The 19,722-nt window shown below is 40.1% G+C and overlaps 1 protein-coding gene across 2 annotated transcripts in view; it reads right to left on the bottom strand.

The window, feature by feature from the left end:
* Positions 1–19,722, bottom strand: part of LOC127413173 (5-hydroxytryptamine receptor 4-like) — a 189,584-nt gene that overhangs the window by 28,016 nt on the left and 141,846 nt on the right. The window contains exon 7 of one of the 2 annotated variants that reach the window (XM_051650053.1): positions 5,160–5,244. The exons of the other annotated variant lie outside the window; for it this stretch is intronic. Within the exon in view, the coding sequence (XP_051506013.1) occupies positions 5,181–5,244 (64 nt within the window). The 3' untranslated portion in view covers positions 5,160–5,180. The remainder of the gene's footprint in view (positions 1–5,159; positions 5,245–19,722) is intronic. 2 annotated transcript variants of the gene reach the window in all.

The raw sequence follows: 19,722 nt of genomic DNA on the forward strand, positions 1-19,722 counted from the left end.
TGGTCCCTGGACGGGACGCAGAAGACCTAAGTGGCCTACCACCCGCGGTGGTAGACACGATCACTCAGGCTAGGGCCCCCTCTATGAGGTGCCTGTATGCCTTTAAGTGGCATCTATTCACTAAGTGGTGTTCTTCTCAACACGAAAACCCCCAGAGATGCGCAGTCAGATCAGTGCTTTCCTTCCTGCAGGAGAGGCTGGAAGGGAGGCTGTCCCCTTCCACCTTGAAGGTGTACGTTGCTGCCATAGCAGCACACCATGATGCAGTTGACGATAAGTCCTTAGGGAAGCACGACCTGATCATCAGGTTCCTAAGAGGCACCAGGAGGCTGAATCCCTCCAGATCGTGCCTCGTTCCCTCATGGGATCTCTCTGTAGTTCTTCAGGGTCTACAGAGAGCCCCCTTTGAGCCTTTGCAGTCAGCCGAGCTTAAGACACTCTCCTTGAAGACTGCCCTCCTGACTGCGCTCACTTCCATCAAGAGGGTACTTGACCTGCAAGCATTCTCTGTCAGCGAAACGTGCCTGGAGTTCGGTCCGGGCTATTCTCACGTGATCCTGAGACCCCGACCGGGCTATGTGCCCAAGGTTCCCACCACCCCTTTTAGGGACCAGGTGGTGAACCTGCAAGCACTGCCCCAGGAGGAGGCAGACCCAGCCCTGTCGTTGCTGTGTCCGGTGCGCGCTTTACGCATCTATTTGGATCGCATGCAGAGCTTTAGAGTCTCTGAGCAGCTCTTTGTCTGCTTTGGTGCACAGCGGAAAGGAAGCGCTATCTCCAAGCAGAGGATCGCCCACTGGCTCGTTGACGCCATAACTATGGCATATCTCGCCCAAAACATGCCGCCCCCGGTAGGGCTACGAGCTCATTCTACCCGTGGTGTAGCGGCTTCTTGGGCCCTGGCCAGAGGTGCCTCTCTAACAGACATTTGCAGAGCAGCGGGCTGGGCAACACCCAACACCTTTGCAAGGTTCTACAGCCTCTGGGTGGAACCGGTTTCGTCCCAGGTAGTGGCATGCAACACAAGTGGATAAGCCCGGGATAGCTGGCCGGGTGTATTGCTTGCACATAGCACCTTCCACCTCCTTTTGAGCTGAAGACGTGCGCCATTAATTCCCAGTAGTGTTCACAAAATGTGTTCCCTGGTTGACTTCCTCCGAGCCCTGTGGCAGTCGAGTTGTCGGAGAGACTCGCTGCCGGCCCAGTACACGCGCTAACTAAGAGCCCTGTTCTGGGGTAGGTGCTCCGCATGTGGCGGTTCCCTGTAAGGCTAACCCCATGCGATCTATATCTTCCGCTAGTTTGTTTCCCTGTTGGCAAACTGCGTCTTCCTTGGGCAGAGCCCCTCTGCCCCAGTCTCCATGTTTGTAGTAACTCCTCCCCTATTGGGCAGGATCTACCTTGAAGGCTCTCCACATGGTTGGAAAGACCATGTGACGTATTCTTCCACTTAAATATCCCCCCCTCTCTTGGGGCGAGGTGTGGTCTCCGCGGCTAGACCTGGCGGCCCAGTTGGATATTCCCCCTTCTTTTTTAGGGAGTGGAAAAAGAGAAGGGGAAAAGAGGCCACGACTGGGTTAAGCCAGTCTCTATTTTTGGGTAGTCGACTTGTCCCCAGAAAGGGCCGTTCGACACTCATAACTGTGTTGGGGGAGGTTACGTGTCGACCTGGTGTGCTGACTATGAGGCACACAGCAAGTCTGCCCACCACACACCGCCAGTTCATGTAACACAGTTCAGCCTTGTGGCGTTTTGTATAGGGACCCCTAGTGTCACTACATTGACACCAATGTCGAGTGAGTGACAGATAGGGAATGTCATGGTTACTGCTGTAACCTCCGTTCCCTGATGGAGGGAACGAGACGTTGGTCCCTCCTGCCACAACGCTGAACTACCCGCTGAAATGGCCGGACCTTATATCGGCTCCTCAGCGTAAAACCTGAATGAGTGGTTGCATACCAGCTCCTTTTATACCCGTATGTCCGGGGGAGTGGCATGCAAATACCACTCGCCAATTTTCATTGGCCTTTTATCAAAGACCAGAGGTGTCTCGGGCTCCCAAGAGTGACCCCTAGTGTCACTACATCGACACCAACGTCTCGTTCCCTCCATCAGGGAACGGAGGTTACACCAGTAACCATGACGTTTCACTGCAGCACGCTGTGAGAGTTTACTATTAAAATGCTATTTACTGAGGTGGTTGCTGGGGCTTTTTCTTCTATTAGCTTGCATGGTAAGATCTGCTTTAGACCTTACCATGCGTTTAGACCTTGTGTTTCCTACTCTGTTGGGGGATTGTATTTATGTCTAATTGTGCAGAAGCATGTCATACATGCTTGATGCAGCATGTCTTGTGTTTTTATAACTGTGCAGCAGTAGCAGCATGTACATATGCTTAACTCAGTATGTCTATGTATGTTCTAGCAGTAGCAAGTCTCCGTAATTGCTCTGCAGCAGCAGCAGCAGCAGCAGCAGCAGCAGCAGCAGCAGCAGCAGCATAGCATATCTAGTCTGCCAAGATCAATGTCATCAATATGTGTTACCCACAGTAACATTCTAAATGTTGTAATTACTGAAATTACTAAGTTCAGGTATGAAACTCTGGATGGCACAAGCTGATAGGTTCTTTGTACTTCTTATGTGTTAGCCAATCAGCTCGCTCACATGTGATATGTCGAGCCAATCGCCACATATGTTGTAAGCTGATAGGTCATTTGAAGTGTAATCGGGTAGCCAATCAACTTGCATACTCTCTCTTTGCCTATCCCAGTCTCCAAGCGATCGCAGGGCTGAATGATCTAACTCTAAGATTCAAGAGACTAGTTTTGTTTATTCAAGGAGATTGAGATTTCTTTTTCTCTTTGTCCTGTTCAACTAGTTAAACTTTTAAAAACACACCTTGAGACACCAGCAATTTTTTTATATTCTGTTGAACTCTGCCTAGCTGTTTTGAATGTAAGAACGCATCCTATGTGAACGCCCCCTAAGAAACGCATCTATTCTCAAATGACACACTACATCGCTCTTAATAAGACATTTGCCTCGTCAAACATCTTATTAGATGTGACAGTCTCTCGGCTCTGGTTTGGTTTAGATCCTTTCTCTCCAATAACCTGGGTAGCATGATTTGCTATAATAATAGTCAAATTACCACAAGCTCAAGGCTATGAATGTTTCATAACTCTTAATACATCAGCCTAGACAAATAGAAGAATATTGACGTCTATTGTGGATTCACCCGCAGCCCTGCAAGGTGCTCCTCTGAGGTAAGTTTGTGCACGTCATGTTGAACAAAGCTAGTTCCTGTGGTACAGGGAAGAAATAATTCACTCTCGATGCAGAATAATAATGCTCTCATACACCAGCTGCATCTGAGAATTCCTGTCTAAAAGCCACCTCCTCCATTTATTGCACCTATTGATTTTGAGAAATTTGGCAACTGAGAAGAAAAGCCTAAAAAATGTCAGAGGTGAAGAGACATAATTTCTGGATGTAAACATGAGCGAAATCCAATTACTGGTGAGGGATAATTTACTGGAATGTGTATGTGAGGACTGCAGTCTTAACATGGTGGACCCAGCGAGCATATGCTCATTAGTAGGAAAGCAGGAGCCTGTCTCATTGAAACAAGTTATGAGCACACAGTACCTCAGTCATAATGCCTACATCTATTTTTAATGGTCTGATCTAAGGGAGGGCATTATGACCAAAATCCCACATCATGTAATGAGTAATTTACAGTAAATATCATAATATAGTTATTTTTATTTGCCAAATGCCTTATTCATTACAAATTAATTAAAAGTCTGGCATCGGTACAAAAACAGCTGCTAAAATTATGGATCACTCGAGTTAAAACACAAAACAGTTCCACTCCTGAATGTTGATTTGACAACATAGACTGGTCAAGACTCAAAGGGATTGTAAAACGGAGGATTTACACATACAAATCTGTGACCGCACATCAGTGGAATTTTATATTAATGTGTCCTAAATGTTCAGTCTTTGAAATCCAGTAAAGGCACGGTCAATTTACCTTTACGGCAAAATTACACGGGGTGAAGAAGACGTGGGTGGATGTTGAGCGCGTGTGTAACCAACAAAAAACTAACTGCCACGCAGCCACTTTTTGCTGCACTTTATACTCTGCGAGAGTAAAGTTAAAAAGAAACTTGCCGCTAAAATGATATCCTTGTCTACTGGGAATATTTCAGGTAGCTGTGTACTAAGCACTATCCACACAGAGGCCATTATCAAACAAGCATCTTCCTATTGGTCAGCACAATAAATTCACCTGTTAAAGTTCACCAAACTTGAACTCCACACAAAATCCGGGAGGGGAAATTCTTTGCCACCGGAAGTCCTTTGCGCAAATTTACGAACATGCGGATTCCCATTGAGATGACTGTATTATTAAGTAGAATTTTTTTTTCTATTTAATTTTATCCCCTTTTTCTCCCAATTTGGAATGCCCAATTCCCACTACTTAGTAGGTCCTCGTGGTGGCGCGGTTACTCACGTCAATCTGGGTGGCGGAGGACAAGTCTCAGTTGCCTCTGCATCTGAGACAGTCAATCCACGCTTCTTATCACGTGGCTTGCTGTGCATGACACCGCGGAGACTCACAGCACGTGGAGGCTCATGCTACTCTCCGCGATCCACACACAACTTACCACATGCCCCATTGAGAGCGAGAGCCCCTAATCGTGACCACGAGGAGGTTACCCCATGTGACTCTACCCTCTCTAGCAACTGGGCCAATTTTGGTTGCTTAGGAGACCTGGCTGGAGTCACTCAGCAGGCCCTGGATTCGAACTCGCGACTCCAGGGGTGGCAGTCAGTGTCAATCCTCGCTGAGCTAACCAGACCCCCTATTAAGTAGATTTTTACATTTTATGAAGAAAATTTCAGTGGTACTTGCTCATGCAAAACTCGCTACCAAAATTCAGTTGCATCATTAGTGACTATGATTCATATGTTTTAGAATACTAAAATAATTGCCATTCACAGAGCCAGCTGTAAACAAAAAGGCTAACCAACGTAAGTGTCATTATTTTCCAGGCTCACTAAAGCATGAACAAGTTGTGATGAGTCACTGGATCACACAATGTACACCCAGCATAGAAAGAATTGCAGTGATGGGACAAGAAAGGACTCACTTGAGAACTCCCTATACAGAACTAGACAGGAACAGGTCTAGTGTTGCAGAACCAGAGAAGCAGTTTGGAGGCAGAGGAGCAGCCACTGGAGAAGAAAAGGGCAGCGGGGTAAGGCAGCACACATGGAGGACAAAGAGGGAGAAGAGGAGAGAACAGGAAAGCAGGTTATTTCAGTCCCAATTGATTCAATCCATAATCAAAAAACGAGAAAACAATAACAGTGAGAACTAGAAAAGGAAAGTTTGTAAAACTTTGAATGTTAGCTTGAAGAAGCCTTAAATGTATGTTTAAGAAAAGTTTAAGATAGAAAGAAAGACAGACAGACAGACTGACAGATAGATGAGATAGATAGATAGATAGATAGATAGATATGAAAAATAGTGGATAGTGCATTGTTTTTAAAGTTTGTTCAATAACTGTATGCTGGCCTTGTCAAGCTTACATAATGAGTGAGAGAGACTGAAAGAAAAAGAAAAAGAGAAATCTGTTATAATGAGGAAAAACCTGTTTCACTGTAACAGAAAGAAACTGTTATTTTTGTGGTGTTTTAACCAATGCTTTAATGTTCAATTAATTGACTGAGAAATGGTAAGGTTATTGTAATAATAAAAAATAAAAAAATAGGCAAGAAACAAACAATGAAACACATGTAAGGTTATGCATTTTTGGGGATAATATTGAACAGATTGGAATGACATTGATATAACACAACTTTCACAAATTCTGTTGATCATGAATATAGCTTGACAGTTTGAGTTCAAAGTTCAACACCAGATCGTTTTTCAATTTACACAAAGAATTTGAGTATATCCATAAATAAGAAAGTTAACAAATTTAGCACAGTTTAGCCAATATTTGTAATATAAACTATTCTCAATAAGCAACTGGGTTGATAGATTACAGTAGCTTTTATGTACCATGTGAATACAGCTATTTTCCTGGTTTTAAGTAGTTGACACTTACAATTTACTGTATCTATGGTTCCTCGTTTGTTGGCTTGATAACAGGTTCACAACGCAAATTACTCAAACACAGAGGCACGCAATAGCCTTAAGAATGATTGCATGACTCACTGTGCTGCCTCTCATAAAGGTTATGGATCAACATTCACTCTCCAAGCTTTGAATAAAAACACTATTTATGTGTGTGTGCTATAAAGCAAACAGAGCTGACATGTAAACTTATAGACTCTCGTAATGAAATACTAACCCCAGTCTTTAAAAGTTCGGCATCAATAAATACTTGTGCAAATCAACTATTCCTGCAGAAACTAGCCAGGTGTAATTAAAATCAGAGGGCAGATGCACACTGAAATATTCTAAAGGAGCATTGAGTGTAAATTCCTCCATCTCAGACATCACAGATTAGATTGGTGCACTTTAATGCCAGGTGAAAGCATGGCAACTAGATTTGCATTTCAGGAAGTACCAGTACTTACAAAATGAAATAGTGTTAGGTTTAGTTTTAGGTAAAATAGGTTTTAGGTTTTGGTTATGTGTCAATGAAATGCTGCATTGGAGCCACCATAGCTGTTGTTATGAATATAAAATCAAGAACACAAACACAATTTAGCAGACAAATATTACAATGAAATAATTGCTGTTGGTCAGATTTGAATTTCATTTATAGGCAAATCTGACAACATTTGTCAGGTTCTTTCGCCCATCTGCACTTTTTTAAATTGTTGGTGTATGAAAACATGCGCTGGATGGACATCTTTGATCATTTAGATGCGTTTCCGGCAAAGTGCATTTCAGTGCAGGATGGTACTGGATGTGGCTGTGTCTTCAGCGTATTTCAGTGTGGACTGCACGTTTTTTCGGCTCGTATCCACGTGGATTGCTTGTGAACCAGTCATAAAACGATTCAAGCTTTGCAAAGGAACTGTTATTGAAGGATGGGGCAGTTAAAAACACTTGGACCCGATGCAAAACAAAGTAAAAAGTTCCATTCCTGAATATTTCAAATGTCATGACTGTTTGATGTCATGACTATGGTGCTGATAACATGTTTACACTGGGCATGTCTGTTGATGCGACACAACGGCTTGAGGCTGTCTACACCGGATGCGTCAACACAAACTTTCTAAACCGTTTATCTATGTTTTTGGCAGTAGTAGCTGCACTGCGCAGCAACAGACACTTCCATGGTAGACAGCATCACTGATTGTAAATGGTTCTATTGCTTTTTACATGACGTGACTCTCGCATCCGGTGTAGACAGGGTGTGAATGTTAACAGTTGTCTTGAGATAAACAGTTTCATATATTCAGATGCAATGTGCTGGACATGCATTATGAGTAAACCCTGAAATTTAGTTTTATAATGTTGTGGAGCTTTAAGTCTCAAATATGGCTGAATTTGAGGGGCAGCATGATGTTAGCCAATTAGAACAGTGGCCATTTACGTTGAAGTTTTAAGGAGGCGCTTAAGCGAGAACTGAGCATTTCAGACAAAAGGCCAGAGACAGGGTGGAAAATTATCATATATTATTAATTTATTATTATTAAATTATTACTAATACTGTTTTAAGGCAAAAAAAAACAAAAAAAAAACAATGACATTATCAGTGGACCTCAGGGTAGATAATAAAACTATATAAAAAACGAGCATTTCATGGCTCCTTTAAGAATATTGGGGGAACTCAAAAGTAAAATGCCTGGATAATGTCACAATAGAAAAAAATATTAATATGCTTAATTCAAAAATTTGAAATTGGGGTAAAATGGACCCAGACAATTCTTAAATCATCTTGATTAGGGAAGTAGTACATGTGACAAATATTTACCAGATTTAGTAAGAGCACACCAAACCATAAATTCACAATTGCATCAGATTAACCATTCACTATAAAGCCATGGGCGTGTCTGGTGGAGCATGTGTACAGTTAATCAGTTTTTGTAGCGCTACTGCACTGACAGCAAAAATCTGAATAAAACGAATTAAAAATGACAAATATTGTTTTCGTCCTCTCTGGGCATTTCGTTTGATCTGCTCTGTCAGTTCCTGCTTCATTTCGAGGAAGTTTATTGTCAAAGAGCAAAACACTTGTGGTGTGCTGCTCAGCTGTATCTGAAAACTGGTAAGAGTTGACATATGTGCGGTATTGCTTCAGTCTGAGGTTTGTTGAAGAAAACATCCGGTCCCAAGTGAGACCCGGTCCCAAGTGTTGAGTGATAGCTTATGCCAGATAACATGTGCTTATCATCAAAATCGAGAGCCAAGTCTGGCATTAGCGGGAAAACCCTTCATTAAATGCAAAACCAATATGATGGCCTAAAGATAAGCCAATCTATGCCAAAGACCTGTATGGCCTATACAAAGATTTTATAGTTCTCTCTTATGATGCACAGTGATAATATGTTACATAGTCAATGACTTAAGTCATCAAAAACATATTTTCTAATTTTCCTTCATGAAACCCATGGGTAATACGTCAATATAAATGTAAAACAAATTACAAGCTGGGCAGTATTTTTGGGGGGCTGGAGACAAGAATCGTAATTTTAAAATATGAGGCATGAGTTTGAACTGGCATGCACTCTGTGGACATGGAATGCTCCATTAGACAGAGTGTTGAGTTTGCTTCTGAATGGCTAATGGCATGAAAAAAGCCAGCTTTCATCCCCATGGTGGTGTGTTGTGACCTGAAATGCAGGTCCATCATTTCAGATAGGACTCATCATACTTGCGCACAGAAAGGCCTCAATAAATCCCATATATCAACGTAGCTCAAGTGCAGCTAACACGTAAAACTGCTGTTAGTTTTAGCAACGCCAACTGGGTGTTGTGTAGCTAACCTCTGCTTCACATGCACTCCTTGTGCTAATGTTTGCACAGGGCAAATCTTCCCGGCCCATCAAGACACAAGCTTTCAGATCTTGGGATATGCACAGGCCCTTAGGAATCACCCTTCTCCTCTCCACATGCCTTAAGTGTTGTTCACACAGGACACAATCTTTCGTGCAAAAGCAGTAAGATGCAGCACAATGTAATGGAGTAAAACACAGAGGTATCAAGATGCAAGTTGAACTTGGCATGGAATCTTAAAAAATTTGATGCTTATGCCATAGACACTGAGACTTATTGCAATGGTCAAAGATGCCTAGCATGTTTACTTTACTTAGAAAAACAATAAAAATATATGTTCACCGAGCTTGTCACCATGCATTCAGGGATTAACATTTCTGTGAAGATTACACGCAATTGCTGCCTAAGGGGCCGTTCAAACAGAACATGCTCTGGCATTAAAAAAAGCTAGACACTGCTCAATGAATGGAACAGAATGCAGGTGTTTTCCGAGAAGCGTTTTAAAAAGTTTAACTGTTTTTAAGTTGACACGGCGCACGTGTTGAACTGTTTTTAACTTGACACAGTGATTAAAAATGTGCCTCTCATACACAAGATGCTGAGAAAACAGAGAGATGCAGCACAGCGGTCAAAGACATCTGTCTAGTGCATGAAAACATAGATAAACTGTTATAAAATAGTGCAGATGGATGCAAAAATGCCTCTTGTGTGAAAGACCCCTCAAAATTTGGATACCTTATAAATATTCTGTCAAACTTTAGGAACAACCTTCGTGTAAGGAGTGTGCCTATGATGCCATAAAATGCTGTCTAGGTAGGTAGAAATTAAGTAACTAGCAACTAACTAAGTTTTGTCTACTTTAGAAAATAGCAAGCAGCAAAACTAGAATGTTTATGTGTAGAATCAATGCAGTTGCATGCCTGCAGTGTAGGCAGCTTCATTGATTATAATGAGAATGTTCTAGTTTTGTCATCAAGATTGGGTGTCAGTCTAAGGACAAGACTCATCCTTCAGGAAGAAAACTGCCTTTAAACAGATAAGAAAGAGTCAGTGAAATTTGCTGACTGGTTCAATGTGATGTGCCCTATCAGATGTTTGAAGGATTGACATGTCAAATGAATACCAGCAAACTGCGTAAAGAATACAGGCTCCCGTGTTATGTCTAGATTTCATACCTCTCTAGACCTCATTTCAAATACACTTCAATGGCCTCATCTCTCACAACCCGCTAATGTGATGAGTGCATAATGTGTTTATACAATCACACAATCTCTCTGCAAGTTGCTTTATGGAGTAGATGTTGAGGTAAACAATCAGTGGAACAAACTTCGATGCAGTCTGTCAGAAATGATTGGCCTTCCTCAGTAAGCCAACCATAACTTTAACATATAAATCTTAATAGGGATAATTTATGGCGTGCTGTAAGAGCCAGAGACCATGGCTCAACACAAACAGGCCCTTTCAGAGTAGCAGACATTACAGTTAGTTCTCTCCCAAAAGCTGCCATATACTTTGAGCCAGGTATATGCGACACTGTCCCGGGAGAGTCATACTTACAGAACAATTATGAATCCAATATATCAAATATAGTGCTGATGATAGTTCAAGGGCCCTAGGGCATTTCTATTATTAAGTTTCCATAACTCTGCATTTTTCTAAATCACTGTTGTTTTCCTTTATAAGACCACCTGTTATTTGTAATTAGCTGCCCAAACATTGCAAGACGCAAACCACATCCTTCCAAGCAGCAAGTGCTTACTCAGTTGAGTATTTTTACTTTCCTTGTGCTCGATCAGTTAAATAGCATAATCAAATTAAAAAAGAGCTACTCGACAGAAAAACAGAGCCAGAATGTTTTGTATGTAAAAACTTCTTCATAATATTTAATCAAAATTACTACCTCTGCCTTTGACACAACTTTTATTTACAGCTGATGTCACCAAAACCTCTTACTGTATTTAGCCGCTCGCCTCCAACCACCTGGCTCCATTCTGTTACGTAACTTCCCCTTTCACAATGCAATCAATTCCCAATAGAGGGCATTTGAATTTTTTTTAGTAAGCCCTAAGATCATACAATTAGTTAAGACAGAGGTTGGCAGTCTGGATCCCTTAAAGAAAAAGAGCAATGTTTTGAAAGCACCACAGAGTCAGAGTGTTTCAAAGAAAACACGAATTCCTTGCTATTATTAAATTGGGAAAGGATGAACTACATTCACTGAGCACTTTTTTTTAGCAACGCCTGTACACTGACTTATTCATGCAATTATCTAATCAGCCAATTGTTTGCCAGTAGTGAAATGCATAAAATAATGCAGATACAGGTCAGGAGCTTCAGTTAATATTCACATCATCCATCAGAATGGGGAAAAATTTGATCTCAGTGATTTCGACCGTGACATGATTGTTGGTGCCAGATGGGCTGGTTTGAGTATTTCTGTAACTGCTGATCTCCTGGGATTTTCACGCACAACTCTACAGTTTACTCAGAATGGTACAAAAAACATCCAGTGAGTGGTAGTTCTGCGGACAGAAATGCCTTGATGATGAGAGAGGTCAACGGAGAATGCCCAGACTGGTTTGAGCTGACGGAAAGTCTGTACAAAGCTCTGTACAAATATAGTGAGCAGAATAGCATATCAGAATCAGAATCAGAATCAGAATCAGAATGAGCTTTATTGCCAAGTATGCTTACACATACAAGGAATTTGTCTTGGTGACAGGAGCTTCCAGTGTACAACAATACAAAAACAGCAGCAAGACATAGATTATAATAAAAAATAAAAAATTATTATACACATACGTACAGACACACACATACATACATACACACATACACATGGGTAGTGCAAATCTAATACAATCTGTTATGTACAGTGTAAATACAAATCTGTTATGTACAGTGCAAATGTTTTTTTGTTTTTTTTTTTCAGAGGAATGAATTGGCAGAAGAGGTTGGATGTGTTGGATAAATATAACAAAGTCTAAACTGTGTTAGTTATTGCTCAATGGGGCAATTTAACTGTTCATGAGATGGATAGCCTGAGGGAAAAAACTATTCCTGTGCCTGACGGTTCTGGTGCTCAGTGTTCTGAAGTGTCGGCCAGAAGGCAACGGTTCAAAAAGGTAGTGGGCAGGGTGAGTGGGGTCCAGAGTGATATTTCCAGATATCTCCTCACTCTGGAAGTGTATAGTTCTTGAAGGGGGGGGGCAGGGGGCCACCAATAATCCTCTCAGCAGTCCCAACTGTCCTTTGTAGTCTTCTGATGTCTGATTTCGTAGCTGAACCTAACCAGACAGTTATGGAAGTGCAGAGGACAGACTCAATGACTGCTGAATAGAACTGTATCAGCAGCGCCTGTGGCAGGTTGAATTTCCTCAGCTGGCGAAGGAAGTACAACCTCTGCTGTGCCTTTTTCACAATGGAGTCAATGTGGGTCTCCCACTTCAGGTCCTGTGAGATGGTAGTGCCCAGGAACCTGAATGACTCCACTGCTGCCACAGTGCTGTTTAGAATGGTGAGGGGGGTCAGTGATGGGGTGTTCCTCCTAAAGTCCACAGTCATCTCCACCATTTTGAGCGTGCTCAGCTCAAAGTTGTTTTTACTGCACCAGACAGCCAGCTGTTTAACCTCCATTCTGTATGCAGACTCATCGGCATCTCGGATGAGGCCGATGACAGTGGTGTCAACTTCAGGAGCTTGACAGAGGGGTCCTTGGCGATGCAGTCATTGGTGTAGAGGGAGAAGAGTAGTAGGGAGAGCACACATCCCTGGAGGGCACCAGTGCTGATTGTACAGGTGCTGGAAGTGAATTTCCCCTGTCTCACAAGCTGCTGCCTGTCCGTCAGAAAGCTGGTAATCCACTGACAGATAGACATGGGAACAGAGAGTTGGTGTAATTTATTCTGGAGTATAGCTGGGATGATGGTGTTGAAAGCCGAACTGAAGTCCACAAAAAAGATCCTTGCATATGTCCCTGGTCTGTCCAGATGTTGCAGGATATGATGCAGTCCCATGTTGACTGCATCATCCACAGACCTGTTTGCTCGATAAGCAAATTGAAGGGGATCTATGAAGGGTCCAGTGATGTTCTTCAGGTGGGCCAACACCAGTCTCTCAAATGATTTCATGACCATAGACGTCAGGGCGACAGGTCTGTAGTCATTAAGTCCTGTGATTTTTGGTTTCTTTGGGATGGGGATGATAATGGAATGGTTGAAGCAGCATGGGACTTCACACTGCTCCAGTGATCTATTGAAGATGGGGGCCAGCTGGTTAGCACAGGATCTAAGACATGCAGGTGAAACGCCATCTGGGCCTTGTGCTTTCCTTATCCTTTGCTGTCGAAGACGCGGCTCACATCATCTTCACAGATCTTAAGTGCAGGTTGAGTAGCAGGAGGGGGGAGGAGGGGGGTTGCAGGAGGTGTTGGTGTTTGTGTGAAGTGAAGGTCAGAGTGGGTGTGAGATCGGGCCTTTCAAATCTACAGTAGAACACATTCAGGTCGTCAGCCAGTTGTTGGTCCACCACAGGGTTGGGGGCAGGAGTCCTGTAATTCGTAAGTTGTTTTATGCCACTCCACACTGGTGCAGGGTCGTTAGCTGAAAACTTGTTTTTCAGCTTCTCAGAGTATCTTTTTTAGCCACTCTGAATCAGAATGCACAACACGTTGAACCTTGAGGCGGATGGGCTACAACAGCAAAAGACCACGCCAGGCACATTATTAGGACCATAGTGTTCCTAATAAAGTGCTCAGTGAGTGTATTTTAACATAAATAAAAAATTACACACTTCACCTTTAAGAAAAAAAAAAAAAAAATCTACATATTGAAGATGGAAAATACCTGCACTTTGATCTGAGAATGTTGAATTGAGATTAACAAACTAAACCCTCGCCGTTAATCCATGGCAGTTCACAGGACAAGCACTAATTTGATCAGGAACTGAGGACTCCACATGTGATCATTAAAGACTGACCTACATCTACAGTAATGCTACTGATTATTAACGTAATTGCTGCTGATGCCCAATTATTACACAGACAAATTAGTAACCAAAAAACATAAGAGTATTAGAGCATTAAGTTTACATATGTATTTATTATAAACACAGATGTTGGACAGCAACACTGCGCTTACAGTGCAATAACTCACTATGCGTACAGACAAGTTATTTTCAGTCCACTGCACTGCGAGAACATTCAGTGCTCTCAGATTATAATCCATCAAAAAGATGTCTGTTGTATGTCTTTACAAAATAGCAGGATTTGGAAATACAGAACAGTAACTGAGAGAAAATATTGTGACAATTTTCAACAATCTACAAAATGGTGAGAGTCTGGGGAAGTATTCTAGAAAGCTGGTGTTGGTATACTGTTGCATGATTCTAATTGCACCAAATTATGTTCATGTTTGGTTAAATGACAAGTGAGGATGTTTAAGAATATGAAAAATTAAAAACTAACGTGTCAAGTTCTTAGAAATCTTTATATTCATGTTGGTTTCATACAACAACAAAAAAGTTTTTATTTAATCACTCTAAACTTTTAAAGTGGTGTATATTTCCTTACACCTTGAATACACATGAGTGTACAGTACACATTTTATTCATTATTTAAAAATACTTTTTTAAATAAATGTTTTTTCAAGGTAAAAAGCAGATTTTGCAAATGGTAGTATAAATATTGAACTATGAATATTATAACATTTTTATGGGGTTAAATTCCTATTTGACAACCTAAACAAACCTGGCCATGACATAAAGAGGTAAAATAATCAGATATTTTTAAGAGAACTTTTGACCATTAAATGCAGTCATAAGGTTCTGCCGTGGTCTTCTCTACAAAGTAATTTCCTGTTTGATGATTTTCTTCTAACATGACAACAAAATGGATTCCTGTGCCTGTTGGTTACAAAATAGACTTGATTTGGCAGACAAAACCTTTCAAAACCAATACTAAGGAAGACAGCAGGCCTGTGTTTAGATCCGTGTCATCTGTGTTAATCTGCCTGGATCCTCCAAAAACTCATTTGCCTGTCCCAGAGCTCATGCCTCCAGCGCCTGCAGCAGAGCTACAGCTCTTCAAATCAGCTGCCCCTGAGATCCCTACATACTTCACTCCAATGTTTATCAGCCATATTAACATGCTGACAGCCCCACCATTTGGAAACAGTTCCACGATTTATGGCCCAGGCAGGTTTCCAAGGGCTGTGGAAAACAAAGAATAGTAGGACAGAGTAAAGGGCCTAAATGGTCGTTTGCAAAATCTAATCTGGACCTGTTTTCAGTAGGTATGAAAACATTGTTGCCCATGGCAGGCAAAGACACAATGGAAAATAGAATATTGATATTCTAGTAATGTTTTTACTAGTCGAACATTTAAAGCTGAACGAGTAAATCGATTGGTCGACTAATAAAAACACTACTAGAATATCAAAATTCTATGTTCCTTTGTGAGTTTGCCTGCTGTGGGCAACAATGATACTGATTTTTTCACCTAACTCTTGCTGTTACAACTCAATGCATTGAGTGGCGCTTTGGATACATGACATTATTAAAGAAATATTTCACCCAAAAATGAAAATTTTGTCATTATTTAAAGTGATGGTAGTGCTTCAGAAGTTGGAATTTATGTTTCTATGTGTAGTGCAATTTATTAATTTTTTTAATCAAGATGTTGTTCATGCATAGCGCTCATTTTTCATAAGAAAAACAGGTTCAAATGTTGTTCAAGTTAGCTTTTTCTGAAACTCCTATGAGGGTGACATTTGTGAAAACCCCCATAGACTATAAATTTCATGTGTCATACGCTTTATTTTACAAAATGTAAATCATTACGCATGCTCAGTAAGGGGATTTAAGAGTTCTCAGATGTTTCAATGTGAACGAGCAATTTTTGAAAAACATTTGAAAACGGCAGTGTGGATTGAGACCATTTTGAAGCAAAAATGCTGTTTTAATTTTTTGTTTTTGGATTAATGTGGTCTATATTGATATCTTCTTGTATTTGCATTAGTAGTGAATAGTTAATGCAAAGAAGCATCCCTAGTATCTGTTTTAGGCAACAATGATCAATGCATTTTGATGTCTGTATGCAAAATATTTGTCTGCAAGATATCGAAGACTTGTAGCTGTGACACTTTAGTTGTAGATATTAAGTCTTGAAATGTACAGTGATATTTGTTGAAGCTCCACTAAGTAGTTTGTTGTTTATTGGCTCATTTCAAGCACCTCATCTTGAATGTAGACAAGAGTAGGTGGTTGAAGTCATGGGAGGAAAAAAACTGTTAAGTGGGAGACTTCCCACTTCTCGTAGCTGACCAGCAATCTACGCATGCAAAGGCAAATGTTGCTGCTGATAATGCGGATGCAATTGAAACACATTGCTTTTACATGAATATGGATTTTATTTGACAACAAATTGCTCTACCTATTATATAATTCTGAAGAAATCTGTCTTTTTAAATTAGTTCAGTTAAATAAAGATAGATATGTCTTTGTCTTCCTAAACAAGCAGTGCAGTAAATTAAGTCTTATTCTTATGTGAGAGTGTATAATTTTAACATATTTTTCAAAAGCACTATTTATTTCTTTAGGAGTAATTTTTTTTTTTTAATGGAACAAAAATTATGTGCACTTTTAATTTGGGTATCCAGGATGAAAAGGACAAGGAGAAAAATCTTAAGTAAATTGCGACATGAATGTTATGACATGTAAATGACAGTGACATGCCACTCTGTAATTATTGTCCATCTAAGACCCATACTGTTGACATTGCAGTGTGTCTCATTCCCATGAATCATTTGATTGGAATCGTCATGGAGAGACCTGAAGCAGAAAGGACATTGGACAATGTCAAAACATGTTTTTCTGACCATGTCGAACAAGTGTGTCACAGATAAGGGAAATAGCAAATAACTTTTCTGGTGTAAGACTGGCACAGAATTGTTCGCATCACTTCCGGGAAAGTCAAAGAACTCTGCAAGAACCAACGTCATAAAACTCTCACACAGAGGAGCATCTCCACCTGAGAAAACACACCCTACTGATTGGGGACCATAAACCGCAAATCACTCTCACATCTGCTCTCTCTCTCACCTCAGGTCACTTTAAGGACACTAAAAATTAAGTTATGACTTATCATGTTCTGTAATGTAAAAGGTTTTCTGATCATACATGTTTAGTATCATTTAAGAGGTCTCAGTGCAACTGGTAAAACGGTCTCATTCCCTTTCAGGAAAGTCAAATCGCAAGTAAGATTTAAGAACTTAGTAAAATACTGTATTTTATCCGGGGCACAACCCCTCCCAAGTCTCACACAGAGACCAGATGCTGTATGCAGATTAGGTGCATTCTTTATAAACATCAAACAACCTACTCAATCAAAGGTCGACTTACAACTCCCTAAATTGTAAACCAAATCCTAAATAACATCAAACATACACATCTGAAACAATAATAGAATCGTTTGGTACTTAAGAAAGGATGGCAGAGGAGCTCTGGGAATCTGTAAGCCAGATTGCTCATGCTTTACCGTTTGCATGTAGTTTTTTCTCTACCAGGTAATTGCAATTTGTATTTTTTATGTTTGGTAAATGTTTGAATGGAATGCAACTTTAATTATATTATTATGCTTGGTTCAATGATAGCTTTGAGTTTGATTTATTACTTTAATTGGATTGTTTGAATGTATTACTATTACCTGGTAAATAAATTGTTATTATGATTCATTCTGAAGGACTGTTTTCTAATATGTTTCTTATTAACTACAAATCTATGGTCAGAGTTGGCTTAATTAAGCTACTTCAGAAGTAACCCATTAGTTAAGTATGTAAAAGGCTAAACAGTAAACCGAGAATCTATAATAGAACTTAGCCAAGTAGAATTAAATGGGAATACTAAGGGTAGGACCGAGAATCTGTAAAACAGAACTTAACTGACTGGGGCTAAACGGCAAACCGAGAATCTATAATAGAACTTGGCCAAGTAGAATTAAACTGGAATACTAAGGGTAGGACTGAGAATCTGTAAAACAGAACTTAATTGACTGGGGCTAAACGGTGAGTCGAGAATCTATATGAACTTAGCCAAATAAGACTAAACGGATAAAGCCGAGAACCTATAAGGATTTAGTCTAAAACTTACTAATATCTGAAACTGATGAGTTTTGTAGTTAAAGGACCTGTGTCTGGCCGGCACAGGACCCAAATAACATTGAAATAACAAATGCAGTCTAGAAGAGAGAATTTAAAAATAATAAGATACAAAACTTAAATTCAGAGCATTGACACATCAACAAGGTTTTTTCATAATTTGAGTCAGATAAAATAAAGAAAAGAATTAATGATAAGATTAATAAAACATGGAACTCAAATCAAATAATCAAAGTATTATTTAATGTCGCGCACGGTAAGACAGAACATGCAGGAGACCTTCAGCCACGCCATTGGATACCGTCCTTGGACCAGTGGGTGACTTTCCCCTTACACTGGACATTGATGATGTGCTGGAGAATCAAACAAAGAAATGTCCGGGTCATATTTCGCCCATAAAACCTAAAGGAAAAACTAGAAATTATATTTTGCACAAAGGAAATGTTAAAATTTGTGAATTGTGACATTATTTTCATGATATTTGTGCACATTTTCCTCCAAATTCTCATGACTGTAAAGCAAAAAACAAACAAACAAAACATCTCATTCTCATATTTAATAGAGTAATTAAAATCATTCTGTTCTGACACAATTTTAAAAAATGAAAATCAGCAAAAATCCTGTTTTGTTTTCGGGTCTCCAGTTTTTTCACTTGCATTAGCTTGTGTTCTTAGCAAATAATATGATGTTTAGCGTATTAAATTTGTAAAAATTTCAAAATTCTGTCCATTTGGTCTCAGAATCATGTCCATTTCATCTGGGCACAACTTTCATTTCACCTGCTCTCTTTAAAATGAAAAATGCCTGTAGATGTACAAATGCATTATGACTTCTCTGTGAAAAAGCATACCATAAGATGGCCAAACCCAAAGGCATTGTCTAAAAGGAGGTAATCCATTTGTGTTTCCATGGAAACAAAATCCACAGATCTCTTTTGAGAAAGTGATTTAAAAGACTTGCATCATATGATCAGGATGAGAAGAAACGGCACACCATTATTCACTGTGCTCATTACCATGAATACAAGAAACTGTCAGAACTGCGAGGAAAATGCTAAACCCAAGCAGCTTCAAATTAAACTTTCGGCTCTACAGCTCTGGACAATTATTCGATGACAAAGCTCACAGAGTGGGTTTTAATCTCACCTCTATATTTAGTCATTTGCAGGAATGACTATGCTTAAAAATTGCAGCACATGAAACATAAAAACTCTAACAGAATTCAACAATTTGAAAACACTAGCAGTGAAAACAGAGCAGAGAGGCACTGATCGGAGGATATGTAGACATGAGGTGCTGACATCAGAATATTTTTATTTGGCCTCTTTGAAAGTTTGTCTTCTCTTCCCAGCAGGTACACCTCTAAATGTCACCAACAAGCCATGCATAAAAGCACTCTTATAAAAATGGCAAACTACAATAATAAATAATTTAAAAAATAAATCATTCATCTTTTATTGACAGTTTGCTTATGCTTTCTTAAGCATCTTGAATTGTGGCTTAGAATGGCTTAAGTGTTGCATTACAATTCATAATAAAGAGAGAGAGAAGATCAGTCAAAGCATATAATAATAGATAATTTGAGCATCTATTAAATGCATGA

This window comes from Myxocyprinus asiaticus, chromosome 22, assembly GCF_019703515.2.
Source record: "Myxocyprinus asiaticus isolate MX2 ecotype Aquarium Trade chromosome 22, UBuf_Myxa_2, whole genome shotgun sequence".
Taxonomy (NCBI): Eukaryota; Metazoa; Chordata; class Actinopteri; order Cypriniformes; family Catostomidae; genus Myxocyprinus; species Myxocyprinus asiaticus.